Genomic DNA, 11906 nt, shown 5'->3' with positions numbered 1-11906 from the left:
ATGCAGGGGACACAGGTTCGTGCCCCGGTCCGGAAAGATCCCACATGCCGCGAAGCAGCTGGGCCCGTGAGCCATGGCCGCTGAGCCTGCGCGTCCGGAGTCTGTGCTCCGCAACGGGAGAGGCCACAACAGTGAGAGGCCCGCGTACCAAAAAAAAAAATAATAATAAAATAAAATAAAAATAAAGTGAGCTATTATCTTCAGGTTGCCCTTAATACTTTTTTTTCCTGCTTGAGTAAATATACCAACACACAGAGGCCTCTCCTTTGTCTGCTAATATGAGGGCCTCGAACTGAGAAAGTCAATAGTAAAAACCTAATTATGATGCCAAGTAGGTAGGAGATGACCGATTAACATCTGTTCTCACAATTTCCAGACGACACTGGGGCTGAACCTGCAGTTTTGTGTTAGTCACTGGGGCTGAACCTGCAGTTCTGTGTTACACTACTGGATTCTTTCCCTTGTTCTTTATTTTTTAAAGGAGGAAACGGGGCTGTCACTCCTCCTAGGGACGACAGGTGTGACTTATCATTCTCGATATGAGCCAAGGAGCCTCCAGACAGGGCACGGAGCGCAGCCCGGGAACAGGAGGCCCAGGGCAATTCTTGTAAACCGGCCCTAAACCAGTCCTAGCAGGGGCCGGGAAATTCCCCCAGTTCAAAGTCTAGGAAGCGTGTCAGGCTGACCCCAGGGGTGCCAGGTGAGGAAATCCTCATCTTCCCTGTCCCAGAAGCCGCTCAGGTCGAAGTCGCTAAGTCTAAAGAGGACTCTGGCGTTTCTTAGGGCTGGTCAACGGGCGGAGCGGGGCGGGGCCTGGGCCGCGCAGTCCCTTTAAGGCCGCAGCCCACGTGCTCCATGACGTCAGAGTAGGAAGTGTTTGAGGAAGTGGCGCTCGGCTGGTGGGTTTGAGATTCCCGCATTTTAATGTCGTCTGGGTGGCGCCCGCGCCCCGCCGCCAGGTGAGTCCCTCGGGCGGGCGCCCCCGGTGTCACCTGTCCGGCGGGCTCCCACCCCTCCTCTCCGGGGCTCGCGGAGACGCCCGTGACGGGTTCTGAGTCAGGGGTTCCTGGGCGGGGGGAGCTGGGAGGCCCCGGAGCCCGGCCCCGGCGGGGTGGTGCCGGGTGGCGGCCGCGAGGCGGGGGCCCGGGACGGGGCGGTGATTCGTCCGCGCCGCGGTGACGCAGGGACCGCGGGGAGCTGGGAGGGGAGGCGCCCCGGCCAGCGGTCAGGGCGCCCGGGCGGGGTCCCGGCTGGGGATCCCCTTGCAGGTCCTGGGCAGTGGGGCGCCCCGTCCTTTGAGGGACTCTCCTCCCTGCTGCTTCCATACAGCTTGGGGGGGGGGGCGGTGTCGGTGGAGGGGCTGCGAAAGGCCGGAGTTGGCTACCAAAACCAAAACCAAACCAAACAACCTGGTTTATGTACGAGGTGAAAACCACTTCCGATTTTTCTCCTTTCACATGGAAGGGCTGTAGTATCTCTTGTCCATCTCCTTGCGTTCCATTCTTCCTTAACCTTCGCTTTTTGTCCCCCACCGCCAAATTGCTTACAGAGTTAGCAGGACATCAGTATGAGCTGGTCACCTTCCCTGCCAACCCAGACATGCGGGGCCTGGGAAATGAAAGAACGGCTTGGGACAGGGGGATTTGGGAACGTCATCCGATGGCACAATCAGGTAGGCCCGGTGCCACTGGGAAGAGCTGGGGGCGGCGGGGTTGGGGGCAGGCTCTCCCCTCACTGCCTCTGCCCGACCCTGGGCTCCCTGGGTGAACGGGGCTCACCTTGGCCATGGGCTTCTTGGGAGAGAGTGAGAGAGGAGGCCTCAGGGCCCCTAAGCTGACTCTAGGTTAGTGGTCTCCAAGCTTTAATGACTGTGTCACCTAAATAAATAGTAAAAAAAAAAAAAAAAAAAAAAAAAGTTTAAGCTTTCAGCTTCAGTTATATATATTGAAAATTATATATCTATGCTAACCTTAGACTAACACCTACTAATACCTTGTGTAGTAATATATTACATGTTATGAAACATGCAAAAATAGAAAAATCTACAGTGTGAAAATAATAAAATATTTTTAAATGTTTGAAAAGTTAATTTAAAAAATATTTTAGGGCCTCCCTGGTGGCGCAGTGGTTGAGAGTCCGCCTGCCGATGCAGGGGATACGGGTTCGTGCCCCGGTCTGGGAGGATCCCATATGCCGCGGAGCGGCTGGGCCCGTGAGCCATGGCCGCTGAGCCTGCGCATCCGGAGCCTGTGCTCCGCAACGGGAGAGGCCACAACAGTGAGAGGCCCGCGTACCGCAAAAAAAAAAATAAATAAAAAATAAAAAATAAAAAATATTTTAAGTACTTACCAATTATGATGTCTTCCCAGTATTGTTTGCAATACTTCACAGCACGAATTATACAGAGACACACGAAAGTGAGAATTATCGTTAAGGATGGTGGGTGAACATCCGTATTTCAAATAATTTTTATAGTTCTGAATTCTTTGGACCGATTTCTTTTTAGCTCTGCTAGATCCTGATTGTTTTGTTTTAAACATCTTCACTGGAGTATGATCGCTTCACAATTGTGTGTTAGTTTCTGCTGGATAACAAAGTGATCCTCATTGTTTTTATTCCTTATGTGTCTGACGTGAGTTTCTCACCCCACAAGCGTTAGGTCTTCCATATTACTGTTTGTACTGGTGTTACATGCACTGAAATTCTCCACAGCAGTGTCTTTAAGCCATTCGTCCCTTTTATGAGAGTTATTTTGTTAAAATCGGATAATACCATCCATAATTCTACCAAAGTGGGGCACACGGAACCTGCAGCACATCCTCCATCCCCTGCCTGTGGAATGCCCATTTTCCTTGGGATCCCTCGAGTGTCAGAAGCGGCACGTGACCTGACAGATGATCTGAGGACGGTGCTGTACGGTTAATATCAGGAAAGCTTCATTTGGTGTTTATTTTTTGGATTCCAGTCTTGGGAAACCCCTACATATACCCAATTTGGAGACCACTGCTTGAGGGAACCCCCTCTCACCAAATAGATAATACTAGTTTCTTGACCCAAAATTCAGACACCCCAGAGCCCCTGAGGGAAGAAGGCTCCTGCTTTGTAATCAAGGGCCGCGAGCATCTTTTTGGACTCGAGATGGAAAATTTCGTACCGCTTCCCAGGAGCCTGGCTGCAGCCAGCAGGGAGGGTCGTCCAGGCCCCCGGCCAGCCACACAGAGGGCCATCTCAGACAGCCACCCTCCTGTATCAACTGGGAGACATTTTAGGCCCTGCCCTGAACCCTGTCAGCTCTGAGTGGATGAAGCAGCCCCTGGAGGAACGTGAGAGCCAAAGCTGGAGGGCAGAGGACAGTCCTGCAGCTGGTAATTCTCACACTCACCCAGGAGACGCCAATTCCAGCAAACCCTGTGGCTGGGACGGGGTTGGGGGAGTGGGGCAGGGGGTGCAGCCAGGGGCCTGGCATCAGGACAGGAGAGTCAGATCCTTCCACAGCCCCACGCAGACCTGGGCCGGGCTGCTCCCAGACAGGCCAGGGCTTCTGGAGTCTTGACTATAGCACGTGTCCCGCTGCAGCTGAACTGGAGACATCTTGGTTTCCTGCGGGAAGAGTTCTATCAGGATGTGCCGAGTGTCTGCCACCTCTCACCCCAGGTGGCCTCCATCTGCTCTCTGGGCTTGGGATACGCTTGTCAGACGGAGTTTGTTTCTGGCTTTACAGCTGCGAGCCCGAGAGAGAGACAGAGAGACAGAGAGAGAGTGTGTGTGTGTGTGTGTGTGTGTGTGTGTGTGGACTTGTTTTCTAGAATTACTGCTTTCCAGTTTCTTCTCCTGTTCAGAAACCTTAATTTTTAGAAAGCCAAAGGCGGCGCTCTCGTCCTCCCGTTGGCGGCCCCTCCACCCCGCTGCCTCTCCCCCGTCGGCTCCCGGCTGAGCCCTGTGTGGGACGAGCCCCTCCCTCCTGGACATCTTTGTGTGCATTCTGCCCCTGCCTCCAGGACCCCGTGTAGACCACCTCCCACGGAGCCGGCGGGACCCCTCATCCCACGGGAGCTGGTTCTCGCTGAGCCCTTCACCCTCGCTCGTTCGGGCGGCCTCGCGCGCTGCGTGGTTTTCTGCCTAGGAGTGTTCTCATCAGCCTGGGCACTGCCTGGCTTTGGGCTTCTTTCACTTTCCCCCCCAGAGACTCTCTTCGTGTTACACGTGTGGTAGGTGCACAGGGTCGTCCACTCCTGGCTAAAGGCCTTTCTGGAGAAGGGAAGGAGCCGCTCATCAAGTGTTATAAATGTAAGCTCCCAGCTGTGATCACTGCGACCCAGGAGAGGGGCCCGGTGCAGTGAGACCTTGTCCCGGAGGCCGGGGCCCGTCAGGGGGTCTGGAAGGCTGCCCCAAGGAAGCAGCGCTGGACCGGACACCTGAGGGTTGGTGGAAGCTAGCCGGGCAGAGAAGGCCGGAGGAGGATTCCAGGCCCAGGGCGCGGCCTGTTCGGAGCCCCTGCCGGGGGGTTGGGAGGGGTAGGTCATGGCAGGTGAATGTGAGCGGAAGGGCTGCTGCAGGGAGCCCCGCTTGGGCTGCAGGAACACATGGCGAGGCAGTGCTGGGCTGGGAAGTCAGCTGTCGGAAAAAACTCCCCTACGCCTGCAGCGGGAAGGCTCCCACCGCGGCTTGTCTCTTGCTGCTGGCGGCTTAACCTCCTTTCTCACCGAATTCCTGAGTATTAGCAGTCAGCTCTCGGGATCCGGTACTGGGCCCCCACTGGCACTGCCCCGTTGGTTGGGGAGACCAGTTAAGTAAGAGGTTTCTAGAGCAGTCCGGGTGCGGGATTGGACTGGGCTGATGGTGGTGGACGTGGGGGGAAGTGGGCAGATTTAAGAGCTTTTCAGGGTGACATTGGCAGGACACGGGTGGAGTGAACGGTGAGGCGCTGGGGGAGAGGTGTCCAGCGTTCCCAGGTGTGTCGTGAGCACTGGCCCGGGGCCTGGCTCCGTCCAGGAAGCACTCCAGGTCCTCCGGGCGTTCCCCCCTGAGGGAAGTCCCTGGGCTGCTCTGGGTGCTTAGGGGAGGGTCTTTAATCGGTGTTCAGAATTGGAACACGAGCGTGTTCTCGGGGTGGGGACACCCCTGCTTTCAGAACGTCTGGAGGAGAGCAGCTGGGATAGGGTGGTGGTTACTTAACTCCAGTCGGACAGAGTAATTGCTTATATTCGACATGACTACCGTGTACGTTCTCCTAATATGCCATGTACCTTGTCTACAAGAGAGAATATTTGTCCTTCGTCACAGGAGAAGCATAAAGGAGCCTAAGCCTTGGTGTCCTCAGTCAGATGAGTCAGACTAATGATCAGACCCATCATTTGTTTTTTCAGTATTTTTTAAATTAATTAATTAATTAATTTAAAGTTTTGGCTGCGTTGGGTCTTCGTTGCTGCGCGCGGGCTTTCTCTAGTTGTGGTGAGTGGGGGCTACTCTTCGTTGCCGTGCGCAGGCTTCTCATTGCGGTGGCTTCTCTTGTTGCGGAGCATGGGCTCTAGGCATGCGGGCTTCAGTACTTGTGGCACGTGGGCTCAGTAGTTGTGGCTCACGGGCTCTAGAGCGCAGGCTCAGTAGTTGTGGCGCAAGGGCTTAGTTGCTCCGCGGCATGTGGGATCTTCCCGGGCCAGGGCTCGAACCCATGCCCCCTGCGCTGGCAGGCGGATTCTTCACCACTGCGCCGTGAGGGGAGTCCAGACCCATCATTTATTGAGAACGTCCTGTATGCCAGCACGGGCGAGGTGTTTCACGTGCATTATCTCCAGTCTGCTCAACCACCCTAAATGAACGTACTGTTGTCTTTCCTCCCTTTTTATAACTGAGGAAACTGCAGCCTAGAGAAGTCAACCCCTTACTCAGAGAGGCTAAGCTAGTAAGTAAAGGAGCGGGAATCTTCTGAACCTACATCTGTTTGAATCCCAGCCTCATGCCTCCTCCACTGGCTTGTGGCTTCTCCAAGGTGGGGATCCAAGGTCAGGGACACCCCGGAACAGGTTCAGTTGAAGCACTAAAGGAAAAACACCCCTTTGGATGACAAACTATATAAGTCTTCCTTGCTAAGCAGAGAACCCTAAAGTGAATCTTTCCCACGGAGGAAAGGCAGTGCAACAAATGACCCCACCCGTCTGCGTGAGTCTTTTGGTTCTCTTACCAAGCATGGGCCTTGACAATCCTTGCTGTGTGGATACTCCCTTAAATCTTCAGCCCAAGGGTCAGTACTTGCTAGATGGGCTGATATTTTCAGTAAGGTGTTTGTCAAACACAAAGGAAGAAGAAGCAGAGGCGGGGACCTCCGTGACCTCAGCTGCAGCCCCCTTCGGGAACGAGGGGAAGAAACCTCAGGACTCGCAGTCGCACAGCCTGGGCTCAAGTCCTGGCTCTGGGCCACAGCCTCCCACACGGATTTGAAAGAAGCTGAGATATCGATCCCCTCTGCTCTCAGCTTGTCTGGGCCAGATGTGGCGCTGCTACGCCCTGGAAGCCTCCGGACACGTCCCAGGGTACCTCACAGATACCACATACTTACTCTGTGTGCTGTGATGGGAAAGGCTGGGAGTTGCTGCCCTGGTCCCCAAGGACACGCCGGTTATCCCTCTAGAAGTGGCGCTGGCTCTACTTGTCCCCTCACTGGATGACACTGAGCTCACTTTAGCCTGTCTGTGTGTCTTCAGGCCTTAAACACTTTGAGCACCGGCCTGAGGCCGTCAGGGAAAAAAGGAGGTGACCCTGACATACTGTGCTCTAGTCAAGGGGATAAAGTGAATCCTCAGGAACGTATCAAGTGTAAATATGAGCACCAAATCGTGAGGAAGTAATCACAGCTCCTGTTTATCGGGAATGTCATTGCCAGTTGTGCCGGGTGCTTTACCCGCACTGTCTCGTCGATGCCCGGAGGCGATCGGAGGCTTCTCAAAGCAGGGTTTCACGGGAGGTGGACTGCAGGTGGTGGGACGGGGAGAGCACCGCCTACACGGGGCTGGGAAGGGAACGGTGCTGCGGGAATGTGCACCAGGCCCTCAAGGATCAGATGCTGCGTCTCATTTAACTGACAGCACCGGCAGGGGTAGGGTCGCCTCCACCTTGTGGATAAAGACCCAGAGGCCTAATGGGCTCAAGGTCGCACATGCACCAGGCGGAGTACAGGGATCATGATCTGACCTGCTTCACCCCTGAGCCCCTGTGGGTGGGTTTGGAGGCCGACGTGCCCGTTAGGCGTTTACTCCGAAGGGAGTTGGGTGGAGTCAGCCGTCTCGGCGTAGACTGGTCACCGGGGTTGAATCAGGGGTGAAGCTGCGGCCAGACCTCGGCCTTCTGACTCTCAGGCCTGGGTTCTGTCCCTAGGATCTCTGTGGGCCCAGCTTCGCACCTCCTTCCTGAAACACTCATCTTGGAGGGAGGACCTGAGGAGGAACAAGGAAGGTATTTCTGATCCCCCTCTTGGACCACAGAGGCCTGTTGGGTGGTTGCCGTGGTAACAAGAGTCGGCTTTCTGACCGAGTGTGTGGAGGGACCTCTCGGCTTCCCGTGCATGTCCCCTTGTCGTTAGAAGAACACCATCCGATGGTCTCAGAAGTCTGAGGATGCATGCCCCCTGCCGCCCTCACTTCAGAGTATACCCCCGTTTATACGCCAGGTTCGTGTTTTCCTGTACAAAAGGCAGAGTCGCAGACACTCAAAAGGACCTTCATAATCAACTGCCTTTGATGTAGGTACCACTGTGAGCCCCTTTCTCCATTTTCTCAAAATACACATCACTTCTAAATTTTGCCCCAACTTACTAGGAGTCGGATACTGCGATGGTTTGGGCCGAGTCTGGGTTTCCAGAGAACTGAGCTGAGAGAGGGAGGTTCCGAGCCAAGTGGAGAAAGTCATCCGTGCCCTCGAGTGTCATTGCTGCTGGGGAACCAAGCCCCCCACCCCCCCCCGACTTTCAAAAACATCTTTGTAGTCTGTTTACAATGAATTGAATTTCGCTTTCCAGAGCCAGTATGTTTTTAGCAATGGAAGGTCATTCTCTTTGGGTTTCTGTTTCAAATGAAACATTACTCATGGAAAAACGGGAATGTTTTAGAGTACTTCCTAGAGGGCCACCGGGTAAGAAAAGTTGTGTCTGTGTCTGCATGGGACACTCAGGCCTAGGAAGTCAGGATATCCCCTGCCGCCGTAGGACGAAGCTGAGCTGTCCAGAGTCAGTGTTGGTGCCTGTGCCCACTTAGTCTGTGATGTGTTCCGTGTTCATACGTTAAGTTCGCTCTTTAGGTTTGGTTTGGCTGTTGAGACCAATATCGGATCAGTCTTCAATATCAGAATCTATTTGTGGATTCTGGGATGGGCCAGGTGATGGCTGTGTGTTAGCTCCAGTGTTTGTGTTGGGCAAAAGACTACAGTTATCTACAATCACCCAGCATATACAGGTAAGAGTCTATAAAATATTTTCTAAGTCACTTAATAAGTCAACCCTTTGGGTTTGATTTATCTGTTATCTTTATGAAGGAAGCATACTGTTTATGCTTGGGAGAATAATGACGCCTCCCGAAAAGTCTGCGTCCTATCCTAACCCCTTGAGCCTGTGACTGTATTAGGTTACGTGGCAGAGGGAATTAAGGTTGCTAATCAGCTGACTTAAATGGGAAGATTATCCTGGGTGATCTGGGCAGACCCACTGTAACCACAAGGGTCATTAAAAGTGGAAGAGGGAGGCCGGAGAGTCAGTGTCAGAGTGATGCAACCACAAAGACTCAGCTGGTCACTGATGGCTTTGAGCTGCAGGAAGGGGCAATGAGCCAAGGGATGAATGCAGCCTCTAGAAGCTGGGGCGGACGGGGATGTGCCTTCTCCGGAAAGGGACACGGCCTGCCCGCATCTTGATTTTAGTCCAGCGAGGCACTTTCCAGACTTCTGACCTCCAGAACTATCAGGAAATAAATTTGTGTTGTTTTAAGCCAGTAAGCTGGTGGCAGTTTGTTGTAGCAGCAATAGAAAACGAATACACTGTTCTGTGTATTGAATTTAAAGTAGGTGCAGATTTTTAAACTCTCAGAGACATCCTGAGGTAACACACGTGCGTGGCAGTATCTTCTTCGAAATGGTTGCATAAAGCACTGTCCATTGCAACGTCACACGCTCCAGTGGACACTGCCAGCGGCGTCGCCTCCTTTTACAGCCTGGCCGTCAGTCTTCTCTCATTGGTAGATCTCGGCATCCCAGCCCAGGTTCCTGTGCGATCCCGCCCACCTGGAAACAAGCATCTAGATGCATGTCAGAGCGGCTGTTGGTGAAGTTACTGGAGACCTGGGTGAAAACGTTGTAGTCTGAATGCTTAGTGGGAAGTGAAACTCGAAAGCAGATTCAAATCAGTTCGAGAGCAGAGGAAGCGGGAAGTTCACGCTGTAGAGAACGGAACGTCTTATGAGATGTAACTCAAGCCTGTTTGTACATCGATTAAAGAAAGAGTGGTCTCTTGACACACGCCGTAACTCTTGACAAGTATTAGCTGGACGTCCACCCAAGTTCACTGGTCCAGCTGCAGTGATGGGTTCAGGAGCAGCAGGGTTGACAGTTTTTGAAAGAGGTCAGCTCTTCTTCAGTAGGGCTTCTGAATCCAGGCCAGAGATCAGGATTCTGAGAGCAAAGTGAGTGAACGATGTGGCACAGCCTGGCCATCAGGGCCTGCCTGGCACCAGGGAGTGTTGGCACAGAGGCAGGCATGGACCACCGCAGGGTGAGCCTGGGGAACACTGTGCGGGGTGAGAGGCCATCACAAAAGGCCACATCTTGTATGATCCCACTTAGATGAAACGTCCAGACAGCTAAATCTGTAGAGACAGAGTGTAGGCGGGTGGTTGCCTGGCGCTGGAGGGGGCTGGGGACAAACGGGAAGTGACGGCTGACGGGTGTGGGGTTTCTTTGGGGGATGATGAGCGTGTTCTAAAACCGACCGTGGCTTTGGCCACGTTACTCTGAATGCGCCCCAACCATTAACATGTATGCTTTATTCATCTATTTATTTACTTTTGGCTGCGTTGGGTCTTCGTTGCTGCGCGCGGGCTTTCTCTAGTTGCGGCGAGCGGGGGCTACTCTTCATTGCGGTATGCGGGCTTCTCACTGCGGTGGCTTCTCTTGTTGCGGAGCACAGGCTCTAGGCGCACGGGCTTCAGTAGTTATGGCACGCGGGTTCAGTAGTTGTGGCTCGCGGGCTCTAGAGCGCAGGCTCAGTAGTTGTGGCGCATGGGTTTGGCTGTTCAGTGGCACGTGGGATCTTCCCGGACCAGGGCTGGGACCCATGTCCCCTGCATTGGCAGGCGGATTCTTAACCACTGTGTCAGCAGGGAAGTAAGTCCCCACATGTGTGTTTTAAACAGATGAATTGAATGTGAATTATAGCTCAGTAGAGCTGTTGAAAAAAAAATAAGCGTGTGAGGTGACTGCATGACAGAGGCTTACCCACAGCCACGTGGGGATTTGATAAAAGCCACTTACTTCTGAGAGTGCCCTGGAGGTGTGGCAAGTACCTGCTTCGGGCCTTGGAGCTGTCACGGTCAAAAAATGCCTCCGCCTTCTTCCCGAAGCTGTTGTTCTTGAATGTCGGCTTTAGGGACGGGTCTGTTGACCAGCGAGTCAGGGGTCTTAGTGGACACCGTCTGTCTCCGTCCGGGACTCCCATTTTCCTTTTCCTCCTGGGTGGGTCCTTGTTCACAGGGATAGTGGCTAGTTTGGTGGACGTGTGACCGCGATGCACTTCCACCGCCCTCGGGAAGCATGTGTTCCTGGGGACCTTGCCACATCCTCAACATGCCTCTGATAAGTCCCGTCTGTACCGAATGAACTCCTGCACTTACAGAGCTTATGATTCCTTACCTTACGGTATGCGTTTTCATAAACAGAGACAATGGTCCGACAGGGCCTGTAGGACACCCATCCTTCAGTTGGGAACTAGTAGGATTTTGGTACCATTCTGAAGCCTTTTCTTGCTGGATTTACACTCCGCCCGTCCCACCGGCTGGGGCTTGTCCCAGGGCTCATGGCACGTGGACTGTTGGGGGAAGGGGTCTCGCCGCAGGTGTGTAGGGTTCGCGGGGTAGGGGTGGAGGTCGGCTTGCTCGCTGATGGCCGGGCCAGCACCCAGGCTGCTGCCACAGAGCCATGGCTAGGGCAGCTGCTGACCCTTGGCCGTCCTGGGGGCCCCATGAGCCAGGAGGTGGCGGCCGAGCGCTGTCCTGGATTCTGTCTAGACACCCAGGGGAAGGGAAGAGTTAATTCTCGGGGCCCAGGCAGTCGCTCATTCACGAGAACTGTAGTGATTGCCTTCCTTCACGGAGGCTCCATCGAGGGCACTGTGCCAGGTACTGCATTAGAGCTTAAACGCACGAGGATGGACGGGCCCATAGTGTAACGGAGAAAAGAGAAAATAACCCTGTGACCCTACGGAAAGTAAGTCTTTGGTAGGTAAGTTCAGTGAAGGAGTCGGGGGTCGGTGCCTGGCATCCGCACGAGCCAGAGCAGAGACCCTAGAGCACAGGACCGGGCCGATGGTCTGACCTAGACTTGGCGTCAGACGCCTGGGGTGGAGTCGACGGTGGGTGATGGAAAGGCAGGCTAGAGCGCAGCCTGGAAGGGTTTTACATGCCAGGAGTGCCTGTGTGACATGGGTCTGCCCCCAAGGGTGTTGCTGAGCACCCCTAAGGGCTGGACACTGTTAGGGGCTCAGCTCCATGACAGCCCTGAAAGGTGGGTGTCAGTGTTCCCATTTTACAGCTGAAGACACTGAGCCAGACCTCGTGGTCTGCCGAGGGTCACAGAGCTGGTACGTGGCTGCATCGGGATTTGAATCAGCCTGTGTTCGTTCCATCTCCTATACCAGGCTTGCATTCTCTCTG

The 11906-nt window shown here is 54.1% G+C and overlaps 1 protein-coding gene across 1 annotated transcript in view; it reads left to right on the top strand.

Moving 5' to 3' along the window:
• Nucleotides 1-780: 780 nt before the first annotated feature.
• Nucleotides 781-11906, top strand: part of IKBKB (inhibitor of nuclear factor kappa B kinase subunit beta) — a 45525-nt gene continuing 34399 nt past the window's right edge. Inside the window, exons 1-2 of the mRNA XM_079726531.1 lie at nucleotides 781-959; nucleotides 1550-1672. Of these exons, the coding sequence (XP_079582657.1) occupies nucleotides 1568-1672 (105 nt within the window). The 5' untranslated portion in view covers nucleotides 781-959; nucleotides 1550-1567. The remainder of the gene's footprint in view (nucleotides 960-1549; nucleotides 1673-11906) is intronic.

This window comes from Hyperoodon ampullatus (assembly GCF_949752795.1).
Source record: "Hyperoodon ampullatus genome assembly, chromosome: 20".
Classification (NCBI taxonomy): domain Eukaryota; kingdom Metazoa; phylum Chordata; class Mammalia; order Artiodactyla; family Ziphiidae; genus Hyperoodon; species Hyperoodon ampullatus.
The sequence above is the reverse complement of the archived record's forward strand: the minus strand, read 5'-3'. Positions and strand labels throughout refer to the sequence as shown.